We start from the raw sequence: 18,997 nt of genomic DNA, 5'->3' as shown, positions 1-18,997 counted from the left end.
CTACCGAGACATGAAGAAACATGTGCAAGCGCAACGCGAAGAAGTGCTTATGTGCTGGTGGCCTGCCTCCTTTTGGCTGCTGTGAGGACCCTGAGGACACGATGTTAACAAAGCTAAGCTGGCCTGCTGAGAGTCCCATGCAGGAGAACCACGGTGCCTCTGCTGAAAGCCTTTCACGCTCCAGCTGGTGAATGAGACTACCTTAGACCGTCCAGTCTGGTCCAGGTTCCAGAGGACTGCAGTTTTCTGAGTAAAAGCCAATCAAAATTGCTGATATACAGAATCAGAGCAAACACGATGGTTTTAAGCCACTAAGTTTTGAGGTGATTTATTTTGTAGCAATGGATAACTGACATAGAAATACCTCACAGAATGGGGCGCTTGGGTGGCTCAGTCAGTTGGGTGTCTGACTGAGGCTCAAGGTCATGATCTCACGGTCTGTGAGTTTGAGCCCCATGTCGGGCTCTGTGCTGACAGCTCATGGCTTGGAACCTGCTTCTGATTCTGTGTCTCCCTCGCTCTCTACCCCTCCCCCAGTCACACTCTATCTCTGACTCTCTCAAAAATAAACAAACATTAAAAAGAAAACTTTTTTAAAAAGAAATACCTCACAGAGTTACTGGAAAGGCTAGAAAACTAAGCTTAGAAAATAGGAAACAGGCAAGGCTAGAGACCAACCAAGATCACTGCCCAAATCATGCGCAGAATGAGTTCAGTGAAGATATTGCCACCACTGGCACTGATTCCTCAATGTCACAACTTACACTGCTGCCAAAGGGACCATGCATGACACAGCAAACGCCCACTGCCTACGGCAGATCCTAGAAACTGGTTGTGGCCGTGGTCACCGCTGTATCACTAGTATGTATTCTCCCACTTCCCAACTTTTTTTTTTTTTAATTTTTTTAAATGTTTATTTAATTTTGAGAGACAGAGGCAGAGACAGAGCACAAGTAGGGGAGGGGGAGGAGGGAGAGAGGGGGAGAGAGAGAGAGAGAGAGAGAGAGAGAGAGAGAGAGAGAGAACCCGAAGCAGGCTCCAGGCTCTGAGCGGTCCGCACAAAGCCCAATGGGGGGCTCGAACCCACGAACTATGAGATCATGACCTGAGCTAAAGTCAGGTGTTTAACTGACTGAGCCACCCAAGCACCCCAATAAAGGCATTCTGAAGTTAAATCATCTGGAATAGGCAACTAGGAAATCATTATTGAACTGGGGTAAAGTTTTATTTTAATCATTTTCCAGAGGGATGACATATACCTAAAAGAGGGCATGTGACATTTGCTTTTAAACATCACCACCATTTGGCCTTTGAAATGTACTTAAATCCAAAGGGCACTTTGAGTCAGAGGCATACAAAAGCAAACAAGCTATGTTAAGTACCTGCAAAAATACTGTTTCACCTACATATAATTCAAAACAGGGCAAATCTAGAAAACCAATATCCTTGAATTATAATCAAAGGTGCAAGATTTTATGACAACAGACATTAGTTAAGAAATCCTTTTCAAATCAATCACTAGCATATAACAGAGTATGAGATTGGAACCGTCCTGGATTCTAAGGCTTTACAGAAGAAGCAACATGACCCATCAGCATGAAAAAGGGATTACCACATTGTCCGTATGCTCTCCCCTGTCTTCGCCTTACCTGAAGCTATGCTGAAGTAATGTTTGATGGCAATGGTCCCTGACAGTGTGGAAAGGACAGACAACATCCCAAGTTTCAGACTGTCATAAGGAGTCTGGAGGGCACATTCACAGAGTGCCTGAAATACAGAGGAGTAAAGAACGCAGAAGTTGAAATGCCAATATACTTTAAAATTGTCTAGTTGTTTTAAATGTCCTAGCTTTTAGAAAAATTGTATCTTTTCCCCCCCATGATAAAAACTTAAGTCAAACTGCCACAGCCAAGAGGACCCTAAGGAAACATGTTAGCTAAATATAATGTAGTTTCCTAGATGGGCTCCTGGAACAGAAAAAGGACACCAAGTAACAACTAAAGGAACCAGAATAAGGAATGAACTTTGATTAATAATAATAATGTATCAGGGCGCCTGGGTGGCTCAGTCGGTTGAGCGTCCGACTTCGGCTCAGGTCACGATCTCACGGTACGTGAGTTCGAGCCCCGCGTCGGGCTCTGGGCTGACGGCTCAGAGCCTGGAGCCTGCTTCTGATTCTGTGTCTCCCTCTCTCTCTGCCCCTCCCCCGTTCATGCTCTGTCTCTCTCTGTCTCAAAAATAAATAAACGTTAAAAAAAAATTTTTAAAAATTAAAAAAAAAATAATGTATCAACAGTTTATTAATTTTAACAAATGTGCCATACTAATGTTAATTACCAATAATAGGGGTTAACTGGATGTGGGGTGTGTGGCGATCCTCTGTATTGTCTTTCCCATTTTTCTGTAAATCTACACCTATTATGAAGAATAAAGTCTATTTAAAAAAAAAGGTCATCATGACTGATTTTTTATTAAGCCCAGTGTATAAATTACGTACTATTTAGTCCTCACAAGCAGAACCTCTACCACACTCTGCTTACTTGAGAGATACCTATGTTAGTTCATGTATGTATATTTAAAAAAAAATAGAATGTGGCAATTCTATCTACTATACAAGTGAATGAGCTGTCTCTTCTCCATTTCGGGTCATCTACTCTATGCCTAAGATGACCTGAAGAATTACGAAAAAGAAGATGCTTTTCTTTCAGCACAGTCAGCTATAAATATAAGCTTATACTACAGGGACTCCTGCCTCATCCTGTATACTTACTCTTGGGACATGTCTTGTAAGTAGTCAAATAACTGCCCTGCTAAATTCAACTAATTCCCATTCTCCAACAAGGGCAAAGGTTCAGAAAATGGCAAAACTTAAAGACCAGGGGAAAAATAAAAAATAAAATTCCAGAAAGGGTTAATAAACTTTACAAAATATAAAATAAACTTAGTATGTCCCAGATAAAAATATCAAAATCTTGGGAATGGGGAGATTTAGATCTGTTTCTAAAGATAATATGGAAAAATAAAAATCAGAAAATATCCAGAAAAATTCTGATAAAGTATAATGACGGACAAAAATAAGCCCTACCAAATATAAAATGTATAATAAACCTGTAGAAGTCAAAGTTTTTCATACTCATGGACAGAGAAATCAATCAGAGAGAACTGGTCCCAGAAATGGATTCAAATACACATAGAATTTAATATACGATAATGGCATTTCAAATCAGAGGGGCTTTTAAATCAACAGTTCAAGGACAACTGGCGAGTCATTTGGGTAAGATAAAACTAAACTCTTGTTTCTTTTTTGTCACAAATAAGAACCAAAACTGTAAAAACTACTAAGGGATCAACATGGGAAAAGAAAAAGTAAAAAGATAATTGACAAACCTGGAAAAAAAAATATTCCCATCATGTAAGGTCAATGAAGGCCCAATAACCTCAATATATAAAAAGTTCTTACTAATAAATAGACAACCCAATAGAAAAATGAGTAGTTCACAGATAGTATTTATACAAAATGGTTTTTGTATACAAAATGGCTTTTAAATAAATATAAGAAGTTAAACCTCACTCATAATTTGAAAAATTTAAATTAAGAGACTTTTTTTCACCAGATTAGACAAGTTTAATAAAATACAATACTGAAAACAGTGTGGGATACAGGTGTTCTCATGCATTGCTGATAGAATGGTAAAATGGCGTAAACTTCACTGGTGGGTAAGTGGCATTAAATATAAAAATTTTAAATGTACATATCATTGGACCCAAGGACTCCTTTTTTAGAAATGGTACATTCATAAAGGTGATTTTTTTTTTTTAAACCAACTAGTCAATGTAGCAATGTAATCAGTAACAGTAAAAGTACTAAAAACAACTCTAATATCCGTCCGTCCGTGGGACTGGAAATATAAAGGGAGTACCACACAGCTGGTAAAAGAACGCAGTAGATCTAAGTGCTAACATGAGATGTTTCCCAAGATGTACTATTGATAAAAGGTTCAGAACATGTATATACTGTATTTCCATTTTCGTACAGAAAGAAGATGGGACATACACATGCTTGCATATGGATGACAAATGACAAAATTCAGAAGGATATGTAAGAAAATAGTAACGCTGACCACCTCTGTGGGCGAGGGCTGGGGGAAGAGATGATTTGTATCTCATTCACTGTGCACTTTGAACTCTGAATTTTTTATCATGTGCACATGTACTTTTTCAACTGAAACAAAAACCTAGTTAATAAGAAAAGCAGCAGCAGCAGAAGCAAATAATCCCGGGAGAAATGCAAATGGACTTGAAAGATAAAGTAGTTTCTGGTCATGGAAGGGAAGACTGTGATTAAGATGAAGCAAACAAGAACTGTGGCAATTAGATCTGAATATGGAGTATTTATTTGTGACCTATGAGGAGGTATGACCAAAAGAGAAACACTGCATAAGGAAGATTAGGTCAGATTAAGGATGACGTTGAAAGTTAGGCAGAGTAATTTAGACTTAATGAGAAAGGTAAAAGGAAGCCACTGGAGAGGAATAACTTATCAAAAGCATTAGGGAAGATTATTCTGGCAATGATAAACACAGTTGAGAGCCAAGGAGCCAACCTACAGACTATGGCAGTAATCCAGGCAGGTGGTGATGGACAATAGCCTGAACCACAGCTTGGTGGTGGGAATGGAGAGTGGAGTGTGAATATGAAAGACGTTTTGAAACAGATTATGTATGAGGGAATCAACAAGGACTCAATGACTACTACAAAATTTCAAACCTGATGACAAGAGCATGTTGATTCCATTTTTGAAGATTGAGAATTTACAGGAATAAGCTAATTTCAGAGGAAAGACGGAAATAGGAAGAGATATGAAGTCCAAGGAGAAATATCTACCAAGCATTTGGAATCTGACAAGAAACAGATTTTTAACTGGAAGATTCACACTGGAATTCTGGCCCTGCCACTTACCATCTCTGTGATCTGAGCCAATTACTGAAATCTTTGAGTCTCAACTTCTTTGTCTGCAAAATGGGGGTAAAGATGTATACCAAATTGCTTTCATGTAAAACATCTCTGGAAAAACATACAAGAAATTAGGCATTGGTTGCCATTGGGCAAAAGAGCTGAGGGGATGGCAGAAGAGTAAGTGGGAAATATTTTACATATATATATAGATAATACATATATATATATATATATACACGTGTGTGTATATATCTATATCTATATATCTATATCTATGGATCCTTTTGCAGCTTTTGAATTTTCACACACGAATGTATTGGCATAAAAAGAAATAAATGTTAAAATAAAAGGGGGGTGATGTTTATTGTCTATAATAATAGAAAGTCCAAGAATTCTGTAAGCTCTACAAGCTATGATGCTGGAGAGTAGTTCAGCTCCAGGAGAAGGACTAGAATGCCCAGGCTGATGTGAAGGGGAGCACTCAGACTGGCACAAAATAAGTGGGAGGAAGCACCCAGCTTCAACTCAACCCAAAGACTCAACTCCAAAGAAAAGGAGGGGTGAAGAATGCAAAGATGATACAGTTTCAAGGGTGGAAAAACTGAGTGAGGGCAGTTCAGTGCAAAGAAGCCAAGAGAAGGGGCAGGCTGAAGGGGCCATGACGAAGGCAGAAAAGCCTCCGGATTTAGCATTAAGAACACTGGCGACGTTTTTAAGTGCCTAAGCAGAAGCAATAGGGAAACATCTAAATGCAAGTGTATGAAAGAAAGAGTGAAGGATTAAGAAATAAGAGAAGACACAGACGCTGTTTTTGAAGTACAGAAGAAAGCAGTTTTTAAAAAAGTGATTGTGGTTAGGTAATACCACAGTCTTTTTTTATTTATTCAAATACTTAAGCCATTTCCACTTATCTATGTCTTATTCCCTAAACTGTCCTGCCTTGTGCTATTAACTTACTTGTGCTTAAGAATAAAACCCTCAGCCAAATAGCCCCAGAAGTTAAGGATTATGTCTTATATTGCTATGTATTAAAAATTATGCCTTGTAGAGTGCTCTGTGTATTAGGAGACATTTAACCTTTCGGGACGATCAAGAAGGCATATGTGAGACATTTATGAAAACGATATTAATGATTTTTAAAAAGCAAGAAGAATTTTACCATTTAAAAAATTGAGGGAAAATATTAGAAAATTAATGTTATCTTCTAATTTCTGTCATTCAGCACAGTACTGGGTACTAAAATGCTCCCAGTAAATACATACTGATTTCAAGGTTCATTAATTCAGATCAGTAAGCTTAACAGAGCACATCACGAAGTTCCCCAGGGATGGCACATCAATCCTATGTCAGTGATGAAGTCTGGCTCAAGTTTCGGTTCCAAGGACATAGCCTATTACAAACTGTTCTTACCAGGGCCATTTTCACATTGACAAAAAGGAAAACTAACTCTTCAAACAGAGCGCCCTTTCTCACTCACCACGACAATCTTCTTCACTATTTGGTCTGAATTTCTCTCTCTAGGCTGGCTTACCTCACTTCTCAACTGAAGCTCTGTCCTGAATTACCGTTTTCTGGGTCAGTTCCTAAATAGGGGCTTCTCCTCTACCCTAGAATGGGACTGGCCACCAGGGATGTGTTCCAGAAAAGCATGGCAAAAATTTTATAATCTTTAAGGTACAGAAAAACATTATGTTTCAAAGTACTCTGCCAGAGACATAATCTCTCAAAATGTCTCCATTCTACTAACCACAAAGAAAAAGATGTAAAAGAACTAATTCTCAGGCTTAACTTATCATTCCTCCTAGTATCAGATAAGGTACAAATCAGAGCTCTCAGGAGATATAAAACCAAAAATAAAATTATGTCTTTGAAAATATCCAGAATTATCTTTTGCTTCGTAACAGACAGGTTGTATAAATCAACTTCTTCAGATAAGATTATAACATCAAAATAAGTGTAAGCTATTAACACAAATTAACACCAACTAAAATGGATATTTATATTAGCAAGCATACAAAATCCAAACAAAAATATAAACACATGAAAAAATATTTTTGTTCTTATGAAATTAATTCTGTTTTTGGCTATTTTAATAAAAATACACTATATTAGGCCTTCATTTTGTTTTTAAAACATTTAGAATGAAAGGATTTCCTTTAAATCTGGAATATATGATTCCATATGTTAATTATAATACCTACCATCACACCAGCAAAAGTAGCAATGAAACAGACACAATCACTCTTGAAGTACCAAAACCCAAAAATTAATCAGTGGTGGATGCGACTGGATGAGAGGCAGGAAAAAAGGAGGGAGGGAAGGGGGGGGAAGAAGGAAGCCCTAGAAAAAATATAATTACTCTTGGTAATTGGGAGTAAAACTCAAATTTGAAACCAACAAATATCATTATCACTGTTTTCCTCTGTTCTATTTCAATATTTTCAAAAATATATCTAGGCTGTGAGGTAGTGATTATTTGACCATATCTATTTAATTAAGATCAATATGCTCAGGTTTCAGGCACAGGAAAAAATTCTTTGTGAGAGAAACAAATATTAAAAAATACATATTTTCAATTAAAATTAATCAAAGAAAAAAGTTAGTTAATCAAAGAAAAAAGAAAGATAAATCAGAATTAAAAACTCAAGGGAAGATGTGGTAAAATGAAGAAATACTAGCAAGCTGTGAAATAAACAAACTAGTTAACATTTAAGTGACTGTTCATGTGGCTGTGAAGTTCAGTGCATATATTATGAAAAAACTTATTACAAAAAAAAAACCCACTGTATAGCATTAAAAAAAAAAAAAGATTGATCATTAAATTCCAGATTATTTTAATAAGATATAGGAAAGAGTGAAGGGGAGGAAAAAAGAGAATTCAAGTCTGCTAAAATTTGCAACATTTCAATGACCACACTTTTCATTCTTAACAGACACACATGTTCTTACATTAATATATACTGAGTACAGATATAAGTAAAAACAAATGTTTAATTAGCATCTAAAAATCTTTTTAATTCACTAGAACATAAAGGAATAAAGAAAACAATCAAAGTAACAAAGGAAAGTAATGGAGAAAGGAAACAAGAAAGAATGTATAAGAACAATAGGAAGATGGGGAAAGTAAGCAAAAACATCAGGTATATCAATAAATGCAAATAATTTATATTACACTATTTAAAGAGACTCAGATTAAGTCTAAAGAGGTAAATTTAACTATGTGCTATTTATAAGGATTAAACCCAAATGACGGAGAAAAGTCAATAATAAAATTGACAGACTAATGAATACATGCAAAGAAAAACAAGTAGCAATGTTAATGATATATAAAGAATCAGAGACAAAAGGCTTTAATGTTTTATTTATTTTTGAGAGACAGGGACAGACAGAGCATGAGCAGGGGAGGGGCAGAGAGAGAGAGGGAGACATAGAATCCAAAGTAGGCTCCAAGCTCTGAGCTGTCAGCACAGAGCCCCATGCGGGGCTCAAACTCACAAACTGTGAGATCAGGCCCTGAGCTGAAGTCAGACACCTAACCAACTGAGCCACCCAGGAGCCCCTAGAGGCAAAAAGCTTTAAATAGGATAGAGGATCCCTTTACATTAATAAGTTCTATTTGTGCAATAAGAGCATTAAGATAAAAAAAATTCTTTTGTTACCGTTTATTTACTTTTAAAGAGAGTGAGAGTGCACACGTGAGCAGGGAAGGGGCAGAGAGAGGGGGAGACCCAAAATCCAAAGCAGGCTCCAGGCTCTGAGCTGTCAGCACAGAGCCCAACGCGGGGCTTGAACTCACAGACCATGAGATCATGACCTGAGCTGAAGTCGGACACTCAACAGTCTGAGCCACCCAGGCACCCCTAAGATTTTTAAATTAAAATACAAATGGGTGTGAGAAGAGAATAAATATCAAAACTCCATAGATCAAAAGAAAAAAAAACTAATTTAAGATGGTATACTTGAGTACTATCAATAAAGTAGATTCAATATAGCTTTATACTAAAACGCTATATTAGTAATATATAGTATGTAGTATACATATACAATATGTAACATTACATGTAATATGTAATATTAACGCAATACATATATATAACACGTAACATTATATACTATATATTTGTCTACATATTTTACTACATATAACATATCTGGTATAATTAATATAGAAAATATACCTTCTTTTTAAATCCTTTGAACTACAGTTGACACAGGGGTGAGGGTGCTGACTCCCTACACAGTAGAACATGGTAGTCTGACAGATATATATATAAAATCCATGTATAAGTGGACCCATGCAGTTCAAACACATGTTGTTCAATGGTCAACCATATTTATAAAAAGTGATCCTACACTGGGTCTCAAAGAAACTTTAAAATTAGACATTAATAACAGAAGGTTGGCAACAACAAAAATTCCATGAATACAAAAAACTGATAACTTCAAAAACAGAAACTTCCAGTTATAAGATCAGTTGGTATCAGGTGTGGAACATACAACATGACTACAGTCAACACTGCTGTGTGATGTATATGAAAATTGTTAAGAGAGTAAAGCGTAAGAGCTCTCATCGTAAGAAAACTTTTTTCTATTGTTCCTGCATGAGATGACGGACACTAAGTAAACTTACTTCGGTCATTATTTCACAATAAATGTAAGTGAAAGCATGCTGCACGCCTTCAACTTATACAGTGATGTGTGTCAAGTGTATCTCAATAAAACCAGAAAAAAACAATATGAATAAAGAAAAAAATTAATTTCAGGGTCACAGAAGAAATCAAAATTGCTCTCTTGGAAATCTAAGAAAACAATCATTTATAATACCACCAAAACCCACGAACTACTTAGGAATAAATCTAACAGAATGTTACAAGATTTGGATGCTTTAAACTAAGAACTGCTGATGATAAACTAAAACCTAAATAAACAGAGAGAGATATTTTGTTCGTGGATCAGAAAACTCAATACTATTAAGAGGTCAGCTCTTTTCAAACTGATTTATAGATGCAAATACCAATCAAAATCCTAGCAAGGTTTTTTGCAGAGACTGACAAATTGATTCTAAATTTTATATGAAAAGGCAAAGGACCTAGAACACCGAAAATAATTTTGATACATACAAAGGTAGAGGACTCACACCACCTGATTCCAAGACTTACTATAAAGGTACAGTAATCAAGATAGTGTGCTATTGGGGTGCCTGGCTGGCTCAGTCGGAAGAGCCTGGGACTCTTGCTCTCAGGGTCGTGAGTTGGAGCCCCACATTGGGTGTAGAGATTACTTAAATAAATAAAACTAAAAAAAACCCCAAGACAGTGTGCTATTCATTTAAGGATAGACACATAGATCAAAGAAACAGAACCCAGAAACAGACTTATGTCAACATGGTAAAAGAATTTTTAACAAAGATGCTAAGGTAAGCCAATGAAGAAAGGACAGTCTTTTCAACAAAAGGTGTGGGATGATTGCCTATCTAAATGCATATCAATCCCTACCTTGTACCTGAGTAGACAACAGTCAACTCAAAATGGATCACACAGAGCTAAATATAAAACCACAGTTATAAAACTTCTAGAAAAAAACACAGGGCAAAATCTCTGTGACCTTGGATCAGGTAAAGATTTCCTAGATAAAACAAAAAACACAACCTAAAAAAGTGAAAAAAAAATTGATAAACTAAATTTCATCAAAGTAAATAACTTCTACTCTCTAGAAGATACTGTAAAGACACATACTGGCAGGAAATACTTGTAAAATACATATCTGATCAAGTATCTGTATTCAGAATATATAAAAACCTCAGTAACAAGAACACCATCTTTAAAAAATGCATAAAAGATTAAAATAGGTACTTCACCAAAGAGATATAGATGACAAGCCTGTAAGATACTCATCATTAGTCATTAGGAAAATGCAAATTAAAACCATGATGCGATACCACTGCATACCTAATAAAATGGCTAAAATTACAAAGCCCTATGATAGAAAGTGCTAGCAAAGATAGAGAACTAGAACTCTTACATACTGCTGGTGGGAATGTAAAATGGTACAGTCAGCATGGAAAACAGTTTGGCAGTATCTTACAAAGTTAGTAATATATTTACCACACAACCCACCAGTTCAAGTCCTAGGTATTTACCTCAGAAATGTCTCCCAAAGACCTGTACAACAGTAGCTTGATTTATAATAACAAAAACTGGAAACAATCCAAGTGTCCCTCAACCTGTGAATGAATAAGCAAATTGTGGTACGTCCATACACTGGGATGCTACTGAGCAATAAAAAGGAACAAATTACTGCTTAATGCAGCAACATGAATGAATATCAAAAGCATTATGCTAAGTAAAAAAAAGTCATATCCAGAAGGCTACATACTGTGTGATTGCATTTATATTCTAGAAAGGCAAAATTATAGGGACAGAAATCAGATTGGTGGTTGTTAGGAGTTGGGGGAAGGACTGACTACAGAGGAGCCTGAAGGAACTTTTGGGTGATGAAAATGTTCTATATGTCAATTGTGGTGGTGGTTATATAACTATACACACTTATTAGAACTCATTGATCAGTATACCTAGAAAGGTTTCTGTAAATAAATTATACCACAATAAACCTGACTTCTAAAAAATGCTTTTCAAATTAATGGCAATGAGAGCACTAGAAGCCATAATTTATAGAATTTAGGCAATCTGCACTACGGGGAAAATTAATAGCCTTAACTGCTTTCATTATTAAACAAGAATAAAAATAAGTGTTCTAAGCCCTTGAAAAAGATAAGAAAGCCATGCCTCTGCAAAGTCAAATCAAGAAAAGGGGGATATAAACACAAAGAGTAAGAAAAAATAAAGATAAAATTTCAAATACAAGAACACTAAAAATTATAAAGGTTCTCTATATTGATACTAATGAATCTGAGAAGTGAATTAAATGGAAAACATCAAAACTGGTTGAAGAAAAGGTAGAAAAGATAGGGCAATACCTATATAAATAATTGGAAGTATTCTCAAAATACTATCCCTGGAGAAAGTTCCAGGTTCAGATGGGTTTCTGATACCTTTTAAGCAGTATCCTTAGGAGACAGAAAATTTCTGTCATAGTTATTCACCATTCCAGAATAAAGAAAGATAAAGATCCCAATTCATTTTATTAAGACAGCACCACCCGAACCCTACAATCTGTCAAAGTATACAGGAAGAAAATGATAGAAAAATCTTACCTTTTAATATAGTTTTTTAGAGCTACTCTTACAATAGCATTTTTTTTCTTTTTTTTTTTTAGACAGAGTACAAATGGTAGAGGGAAAGAGAATCCTAAGCAGGCTCAATGCCCAGCAAGGAGCCTGACACAGAGCTGGACGCCACAACCCCCAAGGTCACAACCTGAGCTGAAACCAAGTCAGATGCCCAACCGACTGAGCCACCCAGGCGCCTCTTAAAAAAGCACTTATATATATATGCCAGAAACCATATGTATATACACTGCTTTGCTCAAATATCTTATCTGGCAATCCTCTATTACCCTAGCTTAATGGCACTTCTGTTTCTTTAAACTCCTCCCATGATAAAAACAAAAAGCAGACAACATACACTTTAGCAGTACAGTCTCAATTCTTTGCTCTTTAAAGCAGAACTCCTGTATTTTTTATTTAGTTTTTAGTTTTTATGTAAATTCCAGTTAGTTAACATACAGTGTAATACTAGTTTCAGGAGTACAATTTAGTGACTCAACACTTGGTGCTCATCACAAGTACGTTCCTAAATCTCCATCACCTATTTAACTCATGCGCCCCCCACCATCCTCTCCACCGACCCCCTGATAACCATCATTTGGTCTTTATAGTTCAGAGTCTGTCTCTTGGTTTGCCTCTCCCCATTTTCCCCCTATGATTATTTGTTTCTTAAATTCCACCTGAGTGAAATCATATGGGATTTGTTTTACTCTGACTGACCTATTTTGTAAAGCAGAACTCCTTTAAAAGAACCTTCTAGGGGCACCTGGGTGGCTCAGTTGGTTGAACATCCAACTCTTGATTTCAGCTGAGGTCATGATCTCCCGGTCCTGAGTTCAAGCTCCACTCCACACTGAATGTGGAGCCTGCTTAAGATTCTCTCTCTCCCCCTTTCCCCTCCCCCATGCTCGTTCTCTTGTTTTCTCTCTCTCCCTCTGAAATTAAAAACAAAACAAAAACCTCAAACTTAAAAAAGAAATAAAAAATAGGGGCAGCTGGGTGGCTCAGTAGGTTAAGTGTCCAATCCTTGATGCGGGCTCAGGTCAAGATCTCGTGGTTCGTGGGTTCAAGCCCCACAATGGGCTCTCTGCTGTGTCAGCTCGGATCCTGCTTGGAATTCTCTTTCCCTCTCTCTCTCTGCCCCTCCGCCACTCGTGCACATGCAAGCACTCTCTCTCAAAATAAATAAACTTAAAAAATTTTTAAATAAAAAATTTTTAAAAACCCACTTTCTATATTCACAGTCTGTATTTTTCCTGTTTTCCTCCAACCAGTCTTGTGCCCACAATACTCCAATAAAACTGCTCTCATGCAGGTCATTAATGACTTCGTTTTGCTAACTGCAAAGGTAAATTATCAGTCCTATATCCTGAAGAATACAAATATAGTACAGTATCCCTCATGGTTGATTATAACCTTCTTCCTATAAAATAATACTATCTTGACTTATCTCCTGCCTCACAGACTGCATATCAGGTTGCTTTGCTGGTTCTTTCTTATTTCATCGTTCCCTGAATCTCATCTATACTCTCTCCCTAGGTGACTCATCTGGTCTCATGAGTTTAAATACCATCTATAAATTGATGACTCCCATATTTACAACTTCAGGTAGATCTGTTCACTAAACTCCCAACTCCTTGACATCTCTACTTGGATGTCTGACACTGTAAACGTCATTTGTTCAGAACTGAACTCCTGATCTTCAAGAAAAAAGCCTCCTAGAATCTTACTCAATCCAAGTAAATTTGTTGAAGCCAAAAACCTTGAGTCATTCTTTCTTTCTCTTACACTCTACGTATAATTTGCCAGTAAATCCGTCAGCTTTGCCTTTAAAATATATCCAGAATATTACCACTTCTCACTGCTATCTCCACTGCTCCCCCAGGTTCAGATAACCACAGTATTTTCTAATTGGAATATTTACAACTACCTCCTAAATGTTCTCCCTGCTTCTGCCCTTGTGTCCCTATAATCTAGTCTCGATATATCTAAGTCAGAGAGAGTCTCTTAGAACAAGTATACTAATGTCCTCTGCACCCCACCCCCATCACCCTGGTAACCACTGTTTTAGTTTTCCTAAGTTTGGCCTTTTCAGATTCCACAAATAAGTGACATCATAGAGTATTTGTCTCTCTCTGTCTAACCTGGGGGTGGGAGGATAGGACAGATGTTGTGTAAGGGTACAAATTTATGAGTAAATAAGTCCTAGAGATCTAATGTATCATACAGTGAATATGGAAAACAATGTTGTATGATCATCATCAAACTTGCTAAGACTCTAGAACTTAACTATTCCAAACACTAAAATTAAGAAATGATAATTATGTAATGTGATGGTGCTAATTATCACAACAATGGCAATCGTATTACAATATGGAAGTGTCCCATAATAACATGCTTAAATTAACACAATGTGATATGTCAAATATATTTCAATGAAAAAATAATAATGGCCTGTGCTAAAGTCCTTCCTTACAAAGGACTCAAAGGCCCTAAATGATCTGCTACCCCCTCCACCCATCTTACACTGTATGTACAGCCACACTGATCTCACACTTATGAATGCTCTCACATCAGGACCTTTTTCTTGCTGTTCTCCCTGCTGGTAATGTTCTTCTTTCAGAGGCTCACAAAGTTGGGATCCCTCCTTTACGTCCTTGCTAAAGTGTCAGCTTCTCAGTGAGAGCTCCCCTGACCACCCTACATAAAACTAGAACCTCCCTCTTCCTCACTCACTGATCTTCTTCCCTGACTTTATTTTCCCCACAACATGAATCACTACCTGGTCTCTCCATCCAGCAGAAGCAAACGCAAACCTTCTCTAGAGAAATTATTCTTTAGAAGATTCCCACACACACTTCTCCAAAGAAAATGAGGAGCTCAAAGTAAAAAACAGCCAAGTATATAAAGAAAAAGGGTACTACAAAAGAGGGCCAAGAGAAATAGAGAGCAGAGACAGGTCTGAAAAGACCTTAGATAAGCTGGAGAGATAATTACTGGACTAAAACATGGACGGGAGAAATTATTCAGAGCACGGCACAGAGAGTTAAAGAGGCGGAAAAAAGATATAAGATTACGGGGGGGATTACGAGAAGGGCTAACATACATTTAACTGGAGATCTGGGAGGAAAGGCAAGATAGACTGGCAACATCTGCAAAAATGATGGCTGACAATTTCCCAAAAGTGTTGAAAAACACCATTCTTATGTTTCAAGAAAATCAATAGCCGAGACAGTTTAAACAGAAGAAATCCACAGATGGTTCACTGTGCAGACCGTCAAATTAAACAGAGAAAATTTAAAGCAGGAAAAAAGTTCCTTCCAAAGAGTACTGCCATTCTCAGCAGTAATAATGAAAATCAGTAGACGGCAGAATGGTATCCTCAAGGCCCTGGGCATTATTCTACCCCCAGAGAAAGTATCTTTCAAGATGGAGGGCAAAATAAAGACCGTTTCAGACAAGCAAATACTGGGAGAGCTTACCACCACAGACCCTCACTAAAGGGCTTCCCAATCAATCAATCAACCAACCAAAAAAAAATCAATCAATCAATCAATAAAGGACTTTCCAAAGGCAGGAAAAAAAAGTATCCCAGAGAGAAAGCCTGAAGAGCAAAGACAGTGGAAGGTCCAAATGATCAATGAATTGATAAGACAGAATTAAGACACATGACAACAATACGTAAGAGTTTAGAGGAATATAAATGAGTAGTGTGTTGTAAGGTCTTTGTAGCAGAATTAACATAAGATATATCTGAAACATACAGATAAAGACTAGAAGTAAAAAGACGATACTCTACCATGTAGGTACATCCTGAAGAAAACTGAAATAATATATTAGTATCAGACAAAACAGACTAAGGTAAAAGATAAACTGCAGAAAACTAAATAAATGCAATGTATTTATTCATGTATTAGAAGACATAACACTGTAAAAACATCAATTTCTTACAAATTGATCTTTCCATTCAATGTAATCCCAATGAAATGATCAGCTTTTTTTTCAAGTTTTATTTATTTTGAGAGAGAGAGAAAGGGGGGGGGAGACGGGGGGAGGGGCAGAAAGAGGGAGAGAGGGAGAGAATCCCATGCAGGTTCCACACTGTCAGTGCAGAGTCCCACGCATGGGGCTAAACTCACAAATCATGAGATCGTGACCTGAGACGAAATCGAGTCAGATGCTTAACTGACCAAGGCACCCAGGCGCCCCTCTCAGCATTTTTTTTTTTTTTAACCTGGAATTTGATCAGCTGCTTCTGAAATTTATATAGAATGCCAAGGACCAATAAAGTACAAGTATCCAGAATATACAAAGAATGACTACAAATCAACAGAAAAGTAATCAAGACTTGAATAGCTGTGTCACAAAAGAGGAAATCCAAATGATCAATAAACATATTAAAAGGATGTTCAACTTCTTTAGTAATCAAGGAATTACAAATTAAAACTACAACTTCTAAACTGGTAAAAATGTAAAGGTCTGGTAATTCTAAGTGTTGGCAAGGAAGTGGACCAATGGGCACTCACCTTATTAGGAATGTAAACTGGCTCAATCAATTTGGAACACAGTTTGACACTAACTGGTAGAGCTGAAGATCTACATATTCTAGAAGTCAGCAGTTTCACTCTTAAGTATACAAAGAAAGCCCAGCACATATGTGCCAGGAGATAAAGAATGCCCATAGCAGCACTGTTTGCAAGTGCCCCGTGTTGGAAATAACCCATCAAAAGCAAATAAACTGTGGTCCATTCGTATAATGGAAAACTACACAGCCATTAAAGGGAAAAAAAAACAAACATGCAAACACATGGATGAGTCTCATCAGTACGATGTTAAGCAAAAGAAATAAAAACAAAAACTAAACATTATTTTTCAGGGAAGCATATATAGGTGGTAAAACAATAAAGAGTGAAGAAACGATTATCACAAAAGTCAAAATAGCAGTTTCCTCTGGGTAGGTGTTCTGGTTCTGATCAGGGAGGACTGTGTGAGGGAAGGTGGCAGGAGTCTGTGAGCCTGCAGTCCTCTATTTCTAGCTGGATGGTGGCTACATTGCTTTCATTTACAATTATTTAAACCATTAAGCCATATTTTACATACTTTTTTGTACGTGTGATGTGTCATACAATAAAGAGGCAAATGTGAAGGAATAATACAACACTTTCACTGGGTTTGCTTCCCTGCTGTAGCCGAGTACATTCTCTTCTTGGAAAGACAGTATTATTTAGTGGAAAAAGCATTAGAGGACAGAGCTCTCTTAATTAAAATCTCAATTAAGTCCCCTTAAGAAGCCCTCTTAAGCATATTAAGTCTCTCTGAACCCTAATTTGTTCACCCCCTAAATGCAAATACTAACACCTGCCCTTATCTCTTGGAATAGTCGGGCCTACCAATCACAACATACGGAAACGTGTTTAGAAAATGCAAACAAAAAACCCAAATTAACGCGGCACCTTAGCTTCATGATCTGAAATTCAAAGGTTTTTGTTGCACTGTAGCTATGATGACACCAAAAGATAATAAAATCCATGAAAATAAAGGTTACATTCTAATAATCCTCCATTTCACTTCAAACATTTTTTAGAAAATGGTGCATCTGTTAACAGTAATGAATAAACAAATTTCTTCTTTTGAGAAGAAATATAAAACATTAACTTGACCTAAAAAATGTTATAAAAGATGCCACATTAAAAGTCTAGAGATTGACTGGGGTGCCTGGGTGGCTCAGTCCGTTAAGTCTGACTCTTGATCTCAGCTCAGGTCATGATCTCACGGTTCAGGGGATCGAGCCCTGCGTCAGGCTCTGCACTGATGGTGTGGAGCCTGCTTGGGATTCTCTTTTCCCTCTCTCTCTCTGTCCCTTCCCTGCTCTCTCTCTTGCTCTCAAAATAAGTAAGTAACCTTAATAAAAGTCTAGAGATTGAGACCTGCTCCTGCATTTACAAAATAAAACTTAAGAATGTCCTTCCTATCTATAAAGAGGAAAAATATACTTTGCTGAGTTACGCTTCCAGTACCTTCTCCCTAATAAATCACAGCTGGCACCAACTGTTCTCCCTGAAGTGAGTAAAGGAGACAGGAATTAAATAAATGATTTTACTGGGCTTCTCATGTAGCCTTAGTGCTGCTATGGGAAAAGTAACAGGAAACTGAGAGGCAAAGTCTAACTCACTAAAACAAACAATGCACAAAAGGATAAAAGTTTTAGGTATTTATTTTGCCACTTAAAAAATAACTTCTGCCATACGTATCGACACTGCTCTTAATTTTTTTTTTCAAATTCAAACATTTAAAAGATGACAAAGATGGTACAAAATGCAAAGTAGAACAATTTATGACAATGTTGCATTATTTTTCTATATAAAATATTAATGTTGAAAGTTCTACATACCTGAATATTTTCCCTACTCCAAGTGTGTGGTGTTTTATTGGCAAGTAATTTCAGATCTTGAATAGCAAGTCTCTTTACTGCCTTCCTAGGGTCATTCTTCAAATACTGCAATAGTAGCTGAATCTATGAAAGAAAGGTCATTCATGAACAACACTGCCACCGAAATTACCATTAGGGATGTACTACGGTTTAGTGAAGCTTTTAGATCTGAGACAGGACTCATTTCAGATTGCAGCCCTATCATTAGCTATGGGTCCATGTTTGGGCCAGTTTCTCCTCGTGCATAAAAGTATACTTATATTGGGGCGCCTGGGTGGCTCAGTCGGTTAAGCGTCCGACTTCGGCTCAGGTCATGATCTCACGGTCCGTGGGTTTGAGCCCCGCGTCGGGCTCTGTGCTGACAGCTCAGAGCCTGGAGCCTGTTT

The 18,997-nt window shown here is 37.1% G+C and overlaps 1 protein-coding gene across 1 annotated transcript in view; it reads right to left on the bottom strand.

The window, feature by feature from the left end:
* The window catches only part of INTS7 (integrator complex subunit 7), a 91,461-nt gene that overhangs the window by 39,924 nt on the left and 32,540 nt on the right, over positions 1-18,997 (bottom strand). The window contains exons 7-8 of the mRNA XM_049634190.1: positions 18,573-18,695; positions 1,650-1,767 (exon numbers count right to left, since the gene is read on the bottom strand). Coding sequence (XP_049490147.1) covers positions 1,650-1,767; positions 18,573-18,695 — 241 coding nt within the window. The remainder of the gene's footprint in view (positions 1-1,649; positions 1,768-18,572; positions 18,696-18,997) is intronic.

This window comes from Panthera uncia, chromosome F1 (genome assembly GCF_023721935.1).
Source record: "Panthera uncia isolate 11264 chromosome F1, Puncia_PCG_1.0, whole genome shotgun sequence".
Lineage (NCBI taxonomy): Eukaryota > Metazoa > Chordata > Mammalia > Carnivora > Felidae > Panthera > Panthera uncia.
Note: the sequence above shows the minus strand (reverse complement) of the source record. Positions and strands in the feature narration are given on the sequence as shown.